General features: G+C 46.1%; 2 protein-coding genes across 12 annotated transcripts in view; both read right to left on the reverse strand.

The window, feature by feature from the left end:
- Positions 1 to 684: 684 nt before the first annotated feature.
- On the reverse strand, positions 685 to 7,566 carry LOC311440206 (uncharacterized protein). Of its 7 annotated transcripts, none has more exons than XR_014695266.1 (6): positions 4,377 to 4,496; positions 4,094 to 4,129; positions 3,096 to 3,146; positions 2,723 to 2,839; positions 1,585 to 1,650; positions 685 to 1,165 (listed from the first exon to the last, which is right to left on the reverse strand). XR_014695266.1 is itself a non-coding variant. In XM_084526792.1 (6 exons), the coding sequence occupies exons 1-5, from the start codon at positions 7,457 to 7,459 to the stop codon at positions 1,634 to 1,636; spliced, it is 423 nt and encodes a 140-aa protein (XP_084382918.1). In that variant the 5' UTR covers positions 7,460 to 7,566; the 3' UTR covers positions 685 to 1,165; positions 1,585 to 1,633. The 7 variants fall into 7 exon arrangements, 6 of the variants coding, with proteins under 6 accessions (XP_084382918.1, XP_084382917.1, XP_084382915.1 ...); XM_084526792.1 differs by lacking the exons at positions 4,094 to 4,129; positions 4,377 to 4,496 and adding exons at positions 6,934 to 7,049; positions 7,338 to 7,566; XM_084526791.1 differs by lacking the exon at positions 4,377 to 4,496 and adding an exon at positions 6,934 to 7,105.
- A 2,294-nt stretch (positions 7,567 to 9,860) lies between these two features.
- The window catches only part of LOC311440207 (tolloid-like protein 2), an 82,968-nt gene continuing 75,764 nt past the window's right edge, over positions 9,861 to 17,064 (reverse strand). For all 5 annotated transcript variants that reach the window (XM_084526799.1, XM_084526797.1, XM_084526796.1 and 2 more), the window contains 7 exons: positions 16,636 to 16,796; positions 15,715 to 15,895; positions 14,864 to 14,989; positions 14,152 to 14,279; positions 13,856 to 14,069; positions 12,830 to 13,080; positions 9,861 to 11,578 (listed from right to left, as the gene is read on the reverse strand). In XM_084526799.1, the coding sequence (XP_084382925.1) occupies positions 11,444 to 11,578; positions 12,830 to 13,080; positions 13,856 to 14,069; positions 14,152 to 14,279; positions 14,864 to 14,989; positions 15,715 to 15,895; positions 16,636 to 16,796 (1,196 nt within the window). In that variant the 3' untranslated portion in view covers positions 9,861 to 11,443. The remainder of the gene's footprint in view (positions 11,579 to 12,829; positions 13,081 to 13,855; positions 14,070 to 14,151; positions 14,280 to 14,863; positions 14,990 to 15,714; positions 15,896 to 16,635; positions 16,797 to 17,064) is intronic.

Genomic DNA, 17,064 nt, shown 5'->3' on the forward strand with positions numbered 1-17,064 from the left:
CACCAGATTCCTGCTGCTGCCTGCAAGGAACCCTGCCAGCCCTGCAGCCTGCAGAAGAACAGCGGCAGCATCCCTCCTGGATGACAGCACTCCTCCATTCACAGGCTGAAGCTCTGGCTACTTTCAGTGCTGTGCCCCTTTGGTGGGACCTCTGTCTCCGCCTGGGTGCCCCTCTCATTCCTAGGGTACTCCATGGCCCAGCCTTTCCACAGGCGGGGAGCATCTTCCCTTCGGCTCCTCTTTCTTCCCAAAGCATTTTCCAACACAACCCTGCCTGTCACCGTGGCCACCCAGCATCCTCGCATGAATCGAGATGGGGCTGCAGAGGAGACCATTTCTCTGAATGGTGTCTCTTACTGAAATCATAGGAGAATAAGCATTCCTACTTCACCTCCTGGCTGAAATACCTGTTGTAGGGGCACAGAGAAAATAGTGTGAGTGAGACACCACTGTGGGTAAGAATTAGCCGAGAACTAAGGGAAATTGCCATCCCTGGGGCTAAAGTCAGCAGCTGGAACTTCACTCCCTCCAGTTTTCTTGGGCTTATCACTTCACCTCATTTACAGTCTAGTCTCCTTCTGTCAAATGAAAACAAGGGTTCATTCATGTTTTCCCAAGCAGTTGTGAGGAGCTCAAGAACCTGAATGTGGGGATTCCAGCAAACACTCTACTTGTCCACTCTACTGTCACTACAAGGATTTAGATGTTCTTTATTAAAATAAATTAAATTCAGGAGAACAGCAAGACCACCTCTCCCACAGCACTTTGTTACTTCCAAAATGAGGGGAATCTCATTTTGCTTCCATATCTCAGAGGCATAATTCCAAACGGGTTCTTTCGCCATGCAGTCTCTTTGTCCTGTTCTCTAGAATTTCCTGTATGCACAAAGAGAAAACTCTTGTTCATGAAATGCAGCTGTGTAGCCCCTAGTGTCCAGGAAAAGGATTGTGTCTGTTATTTCTGGTTCCAGCCACAATTTGGTGCTTTTCTCTCAGTGAAAGGGAGGATGATTTTCATAAACGTATTCCACCACAGGTGGCTCTCTTCTGGGCTTATTCATCCTTGGGGGCTTTGCCTGTGCTTGGATGTCTGGTCTGAAGTGTTTTTGTTGATCTCCATTTACGTAGACGTTTGTCGTCTCCTCCATCATGGTCAGATAAAAGTCCTAGAAGCAAAATATTATTTCTGCAATGGCTGTAACAAAGTACTCAGGCTAGAGAGAATACAGTGCATGAGAATTCCTGCCTTTCTTTGGAAATGTTTGGCAGTATTTTGAAGAAAATGTATTTGCTCATATTTCAGGTTCATTCCTCCCTCCATTTTTGCCCATGCAGGATGCAGCTGGAATACCTGTGTACTCTAAAAACAATGGCACTCTATTGCTGGCCCCTCATCTGAGATTGCACCAGACAGACATACAGCTAGAAACAGCAGTAGTGTAGGAGCCACAGGCAAGCATGGGGAGAGAGCTTTCCATGAAGTCTCTATTATTTGTCTAGGGCTACCCTTAAAGCCAGTCCTTCGTTTAGTAACTCACTCGGAAGCCTGTGTGCTACAGTAAGAATCAGTTAACAGATGACTTACATCTGGAGGTCTGGGAGGAGATCGTTCATATTCGTGTTCTTCCTGTATCTCAGGACAGCCACTTCTCTGAAGAGGTGAGCAGAAAGAGTGACAAACACCACCTATCTACAATTCACCAACAACAGTTCAAGAAGTACAGAGCAGGGAAAAAACGTCCTGTTACCAAAGTGCTCAGAACTCAGAACATACTCGGGGCCAAAATAACCACATGGAATAATATCTAACAATCTAAGCTGGACGTCAAAATGATTTTTCATCTGGGACAATTACACGGGCCACTTGATGTGAGCCCATGGGAATTACCTTGTAGCAGTGAACCCTTGATGCCCAAGAATCGCCTTCACTACATCATCCTAAACCCACCTGGTCCCCTTTAATATAGGGGAAAACACTCACTAGCACAATTACACACAGAGAAAACAAAACAAATCAAAAAAACTTCAACCAACAACAACAACATGGAAATCACCTCCCTCGGTACTGTTACAGGTTTCGTTCTGAAGTAAGAAAACAATGAGCCATGCAAGCCCTAGAGCTGGTTAAAACACCTAGAAAAGTGGTAGGGGGAGGAAAGGGCCATAGAACCATCAGTGTTTGGCTGCCACAATGCTTCCTGATTTTCCTCTTCCGTGGACACATGAATGCTTTTTCACCCCAGAGGAACAAGGCAGGGTACTACACAACCCCCTTGCTCTACCCCACCAATGGGGAGGTGGGCATTTAAACCCACCCCATGGGCTGGAACAGAGGAAAAAGTTGACCACATAGTATGAAACGATGCGGCAGTGTTTGGGGAACTAAATAACACTATTTTGTAGTCAGAGGATTCCTGAACGAATGATTTCCTCTAGCAAATAACAAGAGAAATCCACTGAAGAACAATGATGATAGATTCTTTGGTTACTTCCTGCTAGTTAACGGACCACTTGGCAGTAACTCTCCCATATTTTCACACGAATTTCTCTTTTATCTTTATGATCCTGTAACTCCTTGCAGAGCAGTGACGGTTTGTGGGTAGGGGTGCCTAGGGGTTCAGTCTTGAACATCCTAAGAGCTGCAGAAGGTACTGAACCAGAACTCTGATGTAGAGGACTAGGCTCACAAGTGGCAAGGCATCCAGGAGATGGAAGGTATTTACCTGCTTCCAGCTGAAGTTTGACCACTGGAGAACACAGACCACTGCCAAGATGACTGCAAGGACCAAGGCCAGGAAGCTGGGTATCCCTGCAGCTACTCCAATCACCCAGGGCTGGTACTAACTCACAAAGAAAGAGAATCAGGTCAAATGCATGCATGGTGATCCTTTAATGCTGTGCTCAGTAGCAGAGTGTGGGGCTAGCATGCAACAAGGATAGCCAATGTGAGAGACAAAACTGCAGCCCTGGGCCACAACAGCGGCATCTAGCCCAGCTGCACTGCAAATGGGAATGGACAAAGGTAGCAAAGATTTGATTTTAGAGGGAAAATGCTCCATGAAAACAATCTCATTAAATAACAAAGCAAAGTCTTACCCCATAACAATCTGCTTGGACAGCTGTGTTTCCTATTGTAGTTGCAGAAGTCTAGAAATAAGATGGTTAAAGAACATTGCGAAAATATATTTCATATAAAGCTAACATGGACAGAGGCTAAGCAAGCAGTTGCAAGACTTCAATAACAGCCCATGGTAGGTTACACACGGAGAACTCGGCTGCACCCTGAGGCTGTGGCCTGTGAGTGCCAGTCATAAGCAAGAACCCAGACTTTGGTCCTTCCAGCAATGGCTCTGCCTGGAAGGAATACATGTTCTTCCTCAGAAAGGGGCTTAGGGCTGGAAAAAAAAAAGTGTACGCAGGAAATAAGCACAAATATATGCCAGAGAAAGCTGGACTCTGAAGGGGAAGCAGCAAAAAGGATAGCAGGAAGCCCCAAGAAATGATGTGCTTTTGCAACAGGCTGCTCTCTGTCCCTGCCACATCATCTGCCTGCTTGGCCTTCCCTCGAGCATCAGTCAGTGGAGGGTGCTGCACACTCTGCCTGGGTTCACAGAAGCAATGCGTGTAGTGCAGGGCCCTGAAAACTGCGTGTAACCCAAAACAAAACCCTCTGGATTTTTCTAGCCATTGAAAAATGTCCCACCCAGCTCCAAAGGCAGCTGAGGCCCCACGACAAGAAAGCCTATCACACAGTGATGGTGGCAAGCGCATCGCTTGTTATTCCCTTGCCCAGACTGACCCACCGCCTGCAGCTGACAGCTCATGCAGTAAAATACTGCAAACTTACTGGATTTGCCCATTTCTAAATAAACGAGAAAACAGGCACAAATGCAGGACTGGGGGTTCTGTAAGCATCTCACCTGCCCTTATTGCTACAATATAACGTCAGTGGCGTTAGGACAGTATGTCAGAGAAGATCCCCAGCAGCCGCCCACCCAGAACAGCACCTCCTTCTCTTCCAGAACTTCCCCAGCTCCTATATGTACCACAGTGCTGAGTAGGCAATAGATCTTCATCCTATGCAGTGTACTTACTGTTGTGTTGTAAAAGGCTTTGGAAAATGTTGTTGTCTGCAGAGAAATAACAAAAATACAAATAGAAAATAAAAAACAGAATTGAGTATCAGGTGGCCTGACCATCTGTGGGAGTGGGCAGGGATATTTCTGAAGTGACTGGAGGTGACGGCATGAGAATATACCGATGTGATCTGAATATTAAGTTGTGATAGTTATTCCAGAGAAAACAAAGAGCATGTCGTACTACTTAAGAAAGCAATACAAATAAATAAACTTGAACCGGTTTACTGGAATTGCTTACGCCATGCAGAGCCGCCTCTGAGTAGTCGGGGATTATCGCGCAAGGAGCTCACCCTGGCAGCTAGCTCCCAGTGAGGGAGGACAAGGCTCTTTGTCCCCACAGTGGCTGGGGAGCTACAGGAAAGTGGCAGCTGGTAAGACAGCAAGCACCTCCACCTGCAGCCTCTGAGCCCCAGACCAGCTGCAGTTCCTGCTCTTGTTGATTCAACAGACAGATGAAAAAAGGCATTAACTCCTTCCTGACTAAATTGTTTCCACAGGCAGAACAACAGCTGTTTGGTGATGTTTTGCTGCCTGGGGCAGCTGGGATACAGACACTACCATTCTAGGAGGAATGCAGAAAGAGGCTTGGAGAAAGTTAAAAGCTGCTCTCAATCTCTCTTGCTGGTGTAGCTGTACTGTTGGAAGCAGTACTGCGTCCATTAGATGGTGAGCTCTGTGGGCAGCTGAGGCCGCCTGTAGGGACGGGTGCTACTGACAGTGCTGGGAAGGGAAGCTTAGCTTTGAGGCTGGCAATGAGGGCAAGCAGTGCAGAAGCCTTTCCCTCCTCTTCTTTAATCCACAGGAAGCAACTCTGTTAAGACAGGTAGGTTCAATGTTATTACTGAACCCTGGTCAGCACCAGAAACACACAGGAATTAAATAAAAAGGAGCGAAAGAGCAAATCTGCAGAGATCTCCCCTGGAACTGATGTGGAAGGTGACAGGAGAAGACTGAAAGGGAGCTTCACTTTGCATCCACCAAAAGCCAGTAGGGAGGGAGCTGGCAGAAAGCTGCCCTTTTTCTGCCTGCAGGAAGTTCTGCTGCCATGCCCTGAGTTGGGCATGGTTATTTCAGATCAGGGAGGTCAAAGCGTGCCAATAAAAGTCTGGGCATTGCAGCTTACGGAGAAGGAAGGCTCGAACACAAGCAAGCTGAGAGAGATTTGGCTCTTCAGTCTCAGCCCAGTCTAAGGCCTGTGGTCTAGGAGCAGGACACATCACCGGGCGTGAAGGATCATAATGCTCATTGAAAGGTCCAGAACTGATCCTCCCACTACAGACTGCAGCTGGAGGCATGTTCAGAACCGTGGCCTTTACAGGCAGGCCGTGGACATTGAACTGAAAGCATAACCTTTCAACAGCTTGTCGTAGGGACTGCAGATGTTGGGAAATGCCTCTGAGCAGACACAGTTAACAACTGGTCACCAAATGAGAAGGATTGATTTCTTTCTAACTCCCCAGAGGCCCAGGTACCGCTGCACCCAGGCTGCCAGCTGGGAATGAAATACAACAGAGATGTTCTCACCTGAACTTCCTATTGTGCATTCTTTGAGCTTCCTCACTGACACATGCCTTTCTGAACAGCTGACCTGTTAATGTTTGAGCTTGGATATTTATCTTCTCTGAAGCTGTACATTTATTTTATTTCCTTCTTCTCGGTTAAAGACCGTACACTTAATGGACTTCGTGATTATTTCCAGGACTGTGCATATGCAGGTTAAATGAAAGTCCGAAGAGAAGGAGCCACATAAAATGTGTTGTTTACCTCTGTTCACCTCTCTGTGCTCAAGGTATTTGTGAAAATAGATCTGTGTGTGCCGTTGACTGTTAACAAAATCAAGTTGCCAGCTAGCAACAGGTCTGTTTGTTCCTTGCAATAACCTGACTGGTAGCCCTTGATTTGAGTAGAAATGCTTTTCCTAGCTTATTTAATCATAGTTTCAGACCAGGGGTAAAGACTTAATCCCTTAACACTTGAGGACAGAAAGTATAAAGTAAGCCCTTATTTAAAGGAAAAGCCTGGTTCTGCACTGGAGCAAGACACAGAACTAGCCCGTTTCTCTCAAGTGTACAAGAGCTTAAAGCAATTGTCTCAAGTCAGTTGCAAAAAAAATAAAAGTATGGAAATTTGTACACTACCCATTGTGAGAGAAAGGATCTTTGCGTGTAAATTACTATTGACTTCCAATGTATCAATACTTCTAGTTGTCCCAGCTGAAAATCCTGATCTGCCTGCTCTGACATTTCAAAACTTAAAGTGAGCATAATTCAACATAGTGGTTGCAGACAAATGACTGCAGTGCCCCTGCTTTTGTTTGCCGATTGCCCAGATTACTCTAGCATGATGTTTACAGGGCTCTGAGTGTCAGTGACCTGACGTGAGTTGGGTAGATTTCCCTGCAGCATTAACTACAGGAGCTACTGTCTGCCGAGGGCACATCCTGGGCAAGAGAAAGCTTTATACTGCAGTTTAGCTTAAAAAAGAAAACAACACAACCATGCTTCCACTTTGCCCCAACTGCCCAACACCAGGTGACACCTCCAGGACAGAAAAGCTGAGATAGACACTAAAACCCAGTCAGGTGTCAGAAAGCATTGGTTGCACTACAGGGAAACGCAGAGAGAGCAGAAGGGCCAGCTCGACTGACTTGGTTGGGGCAGAAAACAGGAGGGCTGAATGCTCCCAGGAAGCATTCCACCAAACACCTGAGTGATCCCATGGCCTCACTTCTCTTGCCCTGACCGCTCCCCTGAGTTCATCCATCAACCGAGAGAGACAGCACGGCTCCCACTCACCATTTCGCTCTCCTCCCCGAGAAATCCCTGCACGCGCTAACAGCTGACCGTCCGGCTCCAGGTTAGCACTCCTTTTAAGATACGCTTCTCTTCCTGCTAAAAAACAAACTGCAGACCTGTAAAGAGGAAGAGACGATGGCATTTCTGTCAGGGTGAGTCAAGTAACCTGGCTGGATCCCAGCACACCTGGTAAAGCAGCTCCTCTGCCGGGGGCAGAGTCTGGCCAGCACGTGGAAAGCTGAGCTTCAGGGCACTGAGGACTCCACCTCCTTTTTATCTGCCTTATGGCAAGCAAAAGTGCTCCTGGCTCAGATGATGTGTTTAATTCGTACCAGAGCCCAGCCTGAGGGGAATCCTACTTTTATTCTCTAAGGCTAACACCTTGTCTGACAGAGCACGCTTACTGGGAATGCCAGGACAAAGTGGAGGATTTCTGCCAGCTTGTTTCATGCCTGATGCTGAGACCAACGGCTCTCTGCTGTGGACAACCTTCTCTGTCTCCACTGTGGTGTACCACTGAATTCATGCTTTTAGAGGATGAAGCATCTCCTGGCAGACAACAGATATTCCCTTCAGCATCTCACACATGGTGACTGGACGGTTCTTGGGCACTTTCTGGAAAATTAAGTCCCGTCTCTTAAAATGAGGCTTGGCCATTTCCCACAGCACTGGTAGCTGGCAATCAGAGTGGAAAGAGAAATTAAAGGACAATGCTATTTGAACCACAGTGAATATATATATAAGCCTGTGAAAGGTCCCCGCACGTACAACAGATAGATCATGCACACAGTGAGAACATACCTTGCTGCAACTGCAGATGTCAGTGTTTCTCCATGAGCTGCTGCATTGGTTCATATTCCATCTTCTATTTTACCTCCCATTCCCCACTGGCTTCCCTTGGTCTGCATCGTTTCCAATGCTTCAACATCACTTTAGCCCATAACTGGCTATGTGACTGAAGGCTTCCTGGCCCTCATTTTGGAAATCATGTCTACCAAGTGACTTGATTGTCAGCATCCAGGCTCATTCCTGAGTCATGCTGTGCAACAACACTCTGGTGTAGGAGGCTGCACGGGGATGCTTTTTCCTTACTGTGTTTCTGTTGCTGCTCTGCCTTTGGGAGCAGCTGGGAGGAAATTCAGTCACTATGAAGTTCTGAGTGGCCCTGACACACACCACAGGAAGCATACTGGGTGGTGGGACATGCATGAACTGTGTATGTGTTGGGGGAATAACACAGATATGATCCGTAAGGAAGCACGACAGGCATCAAGCAGAGGACAAAAAGAGGAAGAAAAGCATCTTAGGTGCTGCTTGGCTACCGGACATTTTGCTGTTACAGTGGGAGTGTAGACCACAAGGCTGCAGTAAGGAACACCTGCCTTATGCTCATCCTGCTGTCCTTTACACACGAGTTTCACGTCCCAGAGACTTTGGGACCTGCTGCTGAAGGCTCTACCCTGTAGAGTACTATATGACCTTTCTCTTTTGAAATCTACTTATGGACTAATTTCCACAACCATGTTTATCACTGTAGATCTACATCCCAGATCACTAAAGGATCAGCACAGAACACAAGACAATGATGTAGCCTTTGGCTGACCAAGTGTCACTGCCTAAGTGTCCTTCTGATTCCCAAAACCAAGATCAAGCGAAGGCTCAAGCAAAAGTTACTTTCTGCAGACGGGAAATCCCACCCGCTATTAGCTGCGGACACAACCAACAGTCAGCAGAAACAAGAAACGTATTAAGAAATTCTCTCCCCTTGACGACGTGGTAAATGCATGCATACAACAGAACATGCAACTGAATCCAGTCTTTAATGAATGCAGAGACTCATTCTGCACATGTACATTTTGATTGCCCCCACACCCTCCCACTCCCTCCCCCTCTAAAAAAAATTATTTTAGTTAGTGAAAGGTACAACCACACGAAGACCAGAATATGTATATACACCTTAGAGGGTCTCTTTTTTTTTTCTTAAGAAACTTTCACATGTTTAGAATTATTGACTGTTAAGCCCAGTCAGTACAGCAGAAATACTCCACACAGATCATTGGTTGAAACGTACAGTACAACAGTTGTGAGTACACTGTCACAAGAGACACCTGCTTGAATGGTAACAAGTGCAGTAGATCCATCAAACCCTATTGCAACAAACCAGAGCATTGAATACAGTCTGAGAAAGATGAGAAAATATCGCAGAGAGCACAGATGTTGAAGTACACAGGAAGCTTCTACAGTAACTTCTCTCCAGAATCATTACTCCCATTAGAGAGCCAGGAAATCTGAACTGCTGCTTGCCACTTGGAACTTTCCTTCTGCTTCACAGGGACTGGCGTCAGGCTTTTATTTCCAGACCTGAGTCACTGCACTTTTGCTTGAATGGGGGCAAGGAAGAGACCCCAGCTAGCACACCTCACTTTCCCAGACCTCTATGGACAAACAGCTTGAGACAAAAGGACTTGCCTGTAAAAAGGCCACACAAAATGAAAACAGAAACAAAACAGAGCTAGAAAAACAAACAGAAATAACATGGTTTTATGCAGTCTGCAGTAAAGCTATAGTCAATGGATCAGTATTGGTCACATGACAATTAAGGCTTTGACTACTGCTCTTCTACATGCACATTTTATATACATACAACCATGTGTGTGTATAAATTATTTTATTTTTCTTGTTCTAAGCAAGAAAATATTTTCATGCATTTGCTTCCCATAGTATTCACAATACTTGGATCCCATTCTGTTCAAGGACTTCTGGAGAGGGATGGGTCAATTTATTATCCATCTGGAAAAGGCCTCATCTCCAGAAAGGTCATTTGTGCCTGACAGTGGCGCTGGCCCCCCACTTCACAGTCATACACCCAAGCAGAAGGTGTCACCCCAGAGCCTGACAGTACATTGGTTATGTAAACATAGTAATCCTTGGATTATAAATACTTTATTAAAGCTAACATACCTCAGCTTTTAGCTCATAATTGCCCATGAGTGTCTTAATGAAATATTCCTAATAAAATCTTTTTTTTCTCCCATAACAGTTCAATTACAGTGCTTCCCCACAAAGCACATTTTTCCCTACTTTTTACCAAAGAAGTGCCAAGCTATCTGTTAATTATGCAAGTCCATGCTGCAGTAGCTTCCACATATATAATTAACTGCAACACAGAGCACATCTCAGACTTACAGCTCAAAGTGCTTAATTCATCATCTCGCACGCATGCCCGGGCTGTAGGACTGCTATGAAACTAATAGACCGGGTCATGGGCTAGCAAAGAACGGAGAAGCAGCAGAAATCAGCAGAGCTCTTCCATTCCTCATCCTGTGCCTGCAGCATGCACATATTTGACAGGTTCCCAGAGTTCACCAGAACTGACCTGCAGCATGGCCTGTGTTCCTCTGCCTCAGGAACAACCAGTGACACTATGCTAAGATATTCTGTCCAATTCTGACTCAGTGTGTCCTTCTGTGCGATGCTCTGGCTAGCTGATGTCACAGAGCACCCCTAGGTAGCTGTGGAGAGCTCTGGGGAGAGCAACTCAGACAGCTATGAAAAGGAAGGGCTCACAAAAAAGTGGTACTAAGGAACAACAGGAGTGTGGAATGGAAGCAGCATAAAGAAGACTGGGAAAGCAAACACGGGTGGAGTGAGGAGAGAGTTCTTATTTAAAATAAGGCCTGGACTGCTGCCACAGCCCTCTGAGCTGCCTTGCCTGGTAGTGTAATGGGAGCAGGCTGCCAGCATTCCAGTTCCTAAGCTTTGCCACCATCACACATTCATGCCTTGCCTCCTACAGAAGCACTGCCCTGTCAGCCACAGCATTTCATTTGGCCACTGCCTGGAAGTACGCCCATTCAACACATACTGTGACAATTACTGCAGATCAGGCACGGGGCACTTCTTGTTCATTGTGGTCCAAGTAGCTAGCAGCCCTAAAGAGACCGTCCCCATACCGTTTCCTACCTCTCAAGCCATGATAACCAAGACAATAAATAGATGGGATAGGAGGAGCCATGGAATTTGGAGTCCTGGCCGTCTGGTCGTTCACTTATTGCACAGAGTACTTTGTAGGGGAGAGTGGGTGCTCCCCAAGGTCCTTTGAGAAAATCCTACCGGGTGGCTGTCCTCATCATCTGCTCCAGGAAATGCATTCACACAGCTCATGTACAGGATGCCTAGAAAATGTCACCTAGAGACAGGATATTCAAGAGACTGAGACTTCTCTCAGCTCAAGCTCAGTCTTCACTCAACCCCACGGGAAGCTGTGCAAAATACAATGATTATGCCCTGACAGATATGATTAGAAGACAATTTTTGGTCCTGGGTATGTTAACAAGAGAGGGTCAAGCTAATGATTTCAGAGGCAAACTTTTGTGACTGGATTTAGTTTTAGTTACAGAAAATGCTGTACACTGCTTTAGGCCAGGTGCACAGAAGCTTAAAAAAAGACAAAGATCACAGTTAAATGTCTCAATCTTCAGATGGGGAATGTCTGAAAGGAGCAGTCACATTACTTTCTCATATGCAGTGCATCCTGAAATTTGGTACTAATGTATCGGGCGTGAAAGCCTTTCTTGTTAATGGTGTCATCTGTGTGAAATCGAATCATGATGGAATCCCCTGCAGAGTAGATTTCTTCCAGAGGCTGCAGAAAAGGAAGACCAAAACAAAAAACAAAAAAAAAAGAGAGAGAGAGAACATAGATTGGTCAAGTTTGCATGCTAAATAACTGCATTACGATACCAGAGTTCAAGCTCACAGTGAAGACAGACTGGCCAGAAAACACAAATACTGAGAACTCAGTACCTCCTGCCCTGCCCGCTTTCCTGAGCATATACCCTTGCTCTTTGCATGCATGCCTTTTAACATGTGACGACTGATGCCAGTCCATTCTACAATCCCAGTTCTTCCGGTTGGTTTTGGTAGGTCACATTCACAGGACTCCCTTGACATTCTTGTTCCAGCCTTCTGAGTATGCTCTAATTTGTCCTAATCTTTTCAGGAAATGACACAATGCAAAGTGGACCCTGTAGGCAGCTGAGGCCCTTCCAGGGTCGATTAGCAGCAAAATAATTTAGCCATATATCTTACAAGCAAAACTGGTGATTTCCCTCGCTGTTGTGTCCTGCTATAACCTCCCTGTGCTTCTCTGCAGGACTGATGCTTTCCCCACCACTCTGACAGCATGCAGGTAGGTGATTACTGCCCCACTGTCCTGAACTTCTACGCACCAATCTGCTACGCCTTTGCTTGTTTTCCAGACTATTTCCCCAGTTTGCACAGGCTGGTGTGACACATGGGCTGCCTGATTGTTTCTCTTTAAATTCAATAAGCACATTCTCTGTTTCATCGCTGAAGTCCTAGAGAAACCAAACATGGAACCTCTGGTTTTAAATACCACACACTGTTGGAGCGAGTAACTCCAATTCCAGAGTCACTTCTGTTAAAGGGGGACACAGATAACAATTTAGGAGACAGGACACCATCCCAGAGTCAATAAACAGCTCCACTCTTCACTCTCTCCAGAGCATGACTGCAACGTACCTTGGCTGCAGGCAGGAAGTAACTGAGGATTAAACCAGTCTCTGGAAGTAGTTTCTTACTTTCACATAACGCTTTTGGGGCCAGGCTAGGGCACAGCAATGCAGCAGTCCCATGCTGATTGCACACAGACATAGCTTAGCAAGGGAAAGCCAGTTGGAAGGGTTTTCAGACCAACTCTGTATAGCAGATAAAATGACTGTAATCTTTACCAGGAGGGGAAGAAGCAAAACACAGACACACAAGGCATTCTCATCACCAATTTGTGACTGCTGACCCTCTCCGAAAAAGGACACGAGTTCCCTTCTTTCCCACCTCCAGCCAGCACTGTGAATTCACCATCACTATGGCTTACCCCTGAACCACAGAAGCGTCCCAGGCGGGGTGCAGTGCTGTCATAACCATCGTAGATCTCCATGTAGTCGTACCCACAGTCAGCTTCTTCCTCGACCTCAAATGTCTGGAATATGAGCTCCACCCCATAACCATCTTCAGCTACAATCACCCAGTCACAGTTGGCTTGACCTGGATAGTTGTTGTCCCCAAACTGAGCATGGGAATACAGCTCCTTAGTTTGCACTTCAGCCTTTAAGAGCCCGCCACACACTGAAGGAAGAAAGGGCACAAAACACAGTCTCCTCAAAGGCCCTACCTCATGACAAAGACTTGCCATCCCGCTTTTGGGCCGTCTGTGGGAAAAGAAAACCTCCAGCACATGTACAACAGGGAAGGTAACTAACCACTGCACCCGATTAAGACAAAACAGTGAAGTCTTCAGTCATCCATGAAGCCAATGACCCACATAATATAGAGGAGCCTGATCCTTTTGGTTTCCCCGCTGCCAGTGAGGAAGATGCCTCTCACATGCACTGCTGCTCAGTCTGCTTCGTTCACTTATTGGCAAAGGTTTCAGAAAAGTGAACCTTGATACAACACACCCACCTCTGGGCTGCCACAAATAGAAGATCAAGTTTGCTGTGTCTGTTCACAGCACATCTCTACTTCCACCATAACCAATCTGGTATACGCTCATTCCGTGTGTGGGCCAATATACCCTAGCGGCATCCCTTGCTAAGCTAAGCTGTATCACCTCAATTTCTGAGGATGGATGAGGAACAGATGCGGCTGCTGCTCAACCAACCATCTTCAATTTAAACAAGGGAAGATGAGTAGGAACACCTGATGTCAGTAGACCTCTCAGCTAGCATCTATGGTATGGTGCTAGCAGTGGTCTGAGAGCTGGTTAGCACAATTTACAACCAAATAAAACCCAGGCTAAGCTCCTTTTGCAAAAAAGTGGGTCTGATCTTCACTGGTAAACAACACAGTGAGATCTGATGACATCTCATCACACTGGGATATTGGCAGGGAATCAGCTTACCTGTGCTGTGTTTTGCCTGGAAACCTTTTCTTTGCACAGAAGCATCAGAGTAAAACCTAAGGAACATCTTGTTGGTAGAAGCTACCACAGGGTCTGGTTTCTTGCTGCCACAGAAGCGACCGAGGATAGGTGACTTGCTGTTGGGCCCATCATACATTTCCAAGTGGTCATAGGCACATTCTTGGTGCTGTTCAATCTCAAACTCATTGAAGATCTACAGCAAGAATAAGGAAAGTGACAGAGACACAATTCTGAGCATGTTTCTCCCCTGGCACTCCCATTCACTGGTCACTCACTACTTTCACTCGGTGGCCAGATGTTGCAGAGATATTCCAGGTGCACTCTTTCCGGCTTGGGTACTTGTCAGGCCAGTTTGGACTGCTCATCATTCCCTCGGCACTGCTCAGCTTATGCTCACAACCAGCTTGAGAAGGAGAGGGAGATCATGAGGCAGAGGCATCAAGGTAGGTCTCATACAGGAACTGCATCACTGAAATGGCCTACATGCTACTTCACGCCCAATGAGACCCTAAGCATGGCAGAACTAGGGAAGACTTCGGTCACTGGAGAAAGTCTTTCAGGATTACTGCACAATTCTGCTGGGTTTGTCCCCAGGAAGGCCTATATGTTTGGCATCCCCTGGTGCAGCCGCGCTAGCTGGCTGAGTTAACTGGTCACCTGGTGAAAGAAACCAGTTTATTCCCCTGGGCCCCATTAACCTCATCTGTACCCTCACTCCCAAATGTATTCTCCTGCTCCTCCTTCTCCTCTGCCCTGCTCCCGGTGACATGGTCTCCAACCCTGCCACCGTGTTGACTGGGAAAAGGATGGAGCTGAAAACAAGCCCTGTTTTTCCTTTCCCAAAGTAGTTTTTCAGCTAGCAGGGGCTTTTTCAGTGCCCCAGACTGGTACGGCACTTGGCTGCACAAACTAGCTTCCAACATAGGCCTGAAGCACTCTGTGTTTGTGGTAGCTCATCTTTCCTGAATGCAGAGAGCAGGGACCTACCTTCTTTACAATCGTGGCCATTTTCATGCAGCATAAAGCCATTTCTGCACTGGCATACGTAGCTTCCAAAAGTGTTGACACATTCATGCTGGCAACCACCATTGTCTTTGGAGCATTCGTCCTTGTCTGGGCAAGATCAAACCAATAAATACTGAGTTGCCAGTGAGAGGCAGACTACCACCGTCACCAGCTGTGAACCCCATATCCAGACTGGAGAATACAAACACAAACCTCCAACCCCTATTGCTGGATTAGTCCAGTCACCACCTTATTAGCCCATACAGAGTTTTCTTCAACTGTTTTTCATTCCATAAGATGTATCACAGAAGTGCATTACATAATGCAGGTTTTGAATTATTAAAGGCTCCTTATCTAAAAGAAACCTACAGCAACACCTCTTTCTTTTCAAATAGGGACCAGGAAAAGAATCACACAAATTCACTAGCCTAGGCAAAAGTCTGCTGGTCAATCTCTGTATTTTCAAGTTTGTAAAGGCTCTGATGAGCCTCCGTCTTCAGGCTGCTCTGTTCAAGAGCACAAGCAAACAGATAGAGAAGATAATCTAAGGTATGAGCTGCTATCTGAAGATGAAAAAAAAAAGCTATTCTTAATGACACCGGAGACAGAGAGAATTTCTAGGACCGGGTTCCTCATTGCTTCCATTGTGGAGGGACAAGAGTCATTGATGAAATCCATGCACCTCACATTGCGAAACTGGACCATACACTGCACTGAGAAACCAAGATAACACAGCACAGAGCAACTATGCTTTTTAGATGCAACTACGTCAGGAGGTTTAAGACAATTTACTAAACAATTAGAGGTGCAGTCAGAGGAGACAAGACACATACCAGAGAAGAAGTGGACTTTGAATCCTTTCTTGGATACCGTGTTGTCTGATTTGAATTCCAGTCTCATGTTGTTGCCGTATGACGTGATTACTTCGGGCTTCTCTGAGCCACAGAATTTGCCATGCAGCTTGGAGTCAGAAGCCAACCCACTACGAACCTCAACATAGTCATATTTACACACCTGCCAAGAAGAGGCATTGGACTCAGAATAGAGCATTTCAGAGAGAGGGGACAGGGGCTTGACTGACAGGGAAAGAAAATATCCATATACACATACACACTCCTGATTTCCCTCAATTCTCTTTTGTCAGTGTTCTTACCCCATTCCCTTCTTGCCCTAGTCTTCCAGCAAGGCTGTGTTTATTAGAATAGTAGGCTTTCCATTTAATTTAGGTAAAATTATTATTCCCACCTTATTCAAGAGCCTAGTGGTATCGAATGAACTTCAGCAGCTTCCCAAATTAAGGAAGAGCCATTTCCAGTGGAGGAAGTGAAACCTGAATGTTTTGTTCAGAATCCATCCTGTCCTTGGCAGGGCAGAGAATAGGCTCTTTTCATGGTTATTTGCTTTACCCTTGAAGAACTACCTCTTTATTCACTTCTATTTTCTTACAAAGGCAGCCCGAGGGAAGGGAGGGATGGGACACCTATTAAGGATGGAGAACACCCACTATTTTGCAAAACTGGCTGAGGAAAGAAGTCCATTTATAACAGAACAACTTTAATTCTCCACTCCCTGGAGAAAGAAGATTCAGACTTCAAGGAGAACAATCAGCATTACTGGCTTCTTATAGCAAGGGTCAGGAAACAACCAGAAGCTCCACCAGCAAGTCAGGCTCCTCTGGCTTGTACCCGAAGGATTTACCCAGTTCCAAGTTAGCCAATAGTCACACTTCTGAGATGCAGGAGTTGGTTACGTACATCATTGCCTTCCAGATCAAACACTTCAAACTGCAGAGAGATCCGGTATTGAGCTGGAGCTACCACCTGCCAGATGCAGTTTTTGTTAGTAGGATATTCCTTGGGCCATCCAGGGCTAGTAATGGTCCCGTTGAGCTTGGTGATGAAGCCCCCACAGGCAGCTGGAGAGGCAACAAATGAACACAAGGTTTGCTTAGTTTTATTCATACACAGAGCGGGCCATGCTGTTAGCTGGGAAACGAGTCAGACCCCGACTCGTGGCACATTTCAAATCCCAGCCTGCAGAACAGGTAGCAAATGTTAGGAGTTGCAGAGAAGGCAGAAACCTTACCTGCTACAAACCATCAGTGAAACACACACAGCCAGGCAGCAGCCCTACGAGTCACTTAAACTGTGTAATATTGAACCGTATTTTACTCTACAGCCTTG

This window comes from Aythya ferina (assembly GCF_964211825.1).
Source record: "Aythya ferina genome assembly, chromosome: 7".
NCBI classification, from domain to species: domain Eukaryota; kingdom Metazoa; phylum Chordata; class Aves; order Anseriformes; family Anatidae; genus Aythya; species Aythya ferina.

What these genes read in the sequence shown, in the direction of transcription:
- LOC311440206 (XM_084526789.1), bottom strand. An exon ending in AAGCCTTTTACAACACAACA is followed by an intron (nt 3,147 to 4,093) that starts GTAAGTACACTG and finishes TCTTATTTCTAG; the next exon opens with ACTTCTGCAACTACAATAGG. An exon ending in TCCAAGCAGATTGTTATGGG is followed by an intron (nt 2,840 to 3,095) that starts GTAAGACTTTGC and finishes TTTGTGAGTTAG; the next exon opens with TACCAGCCCTGGGTGATTGG.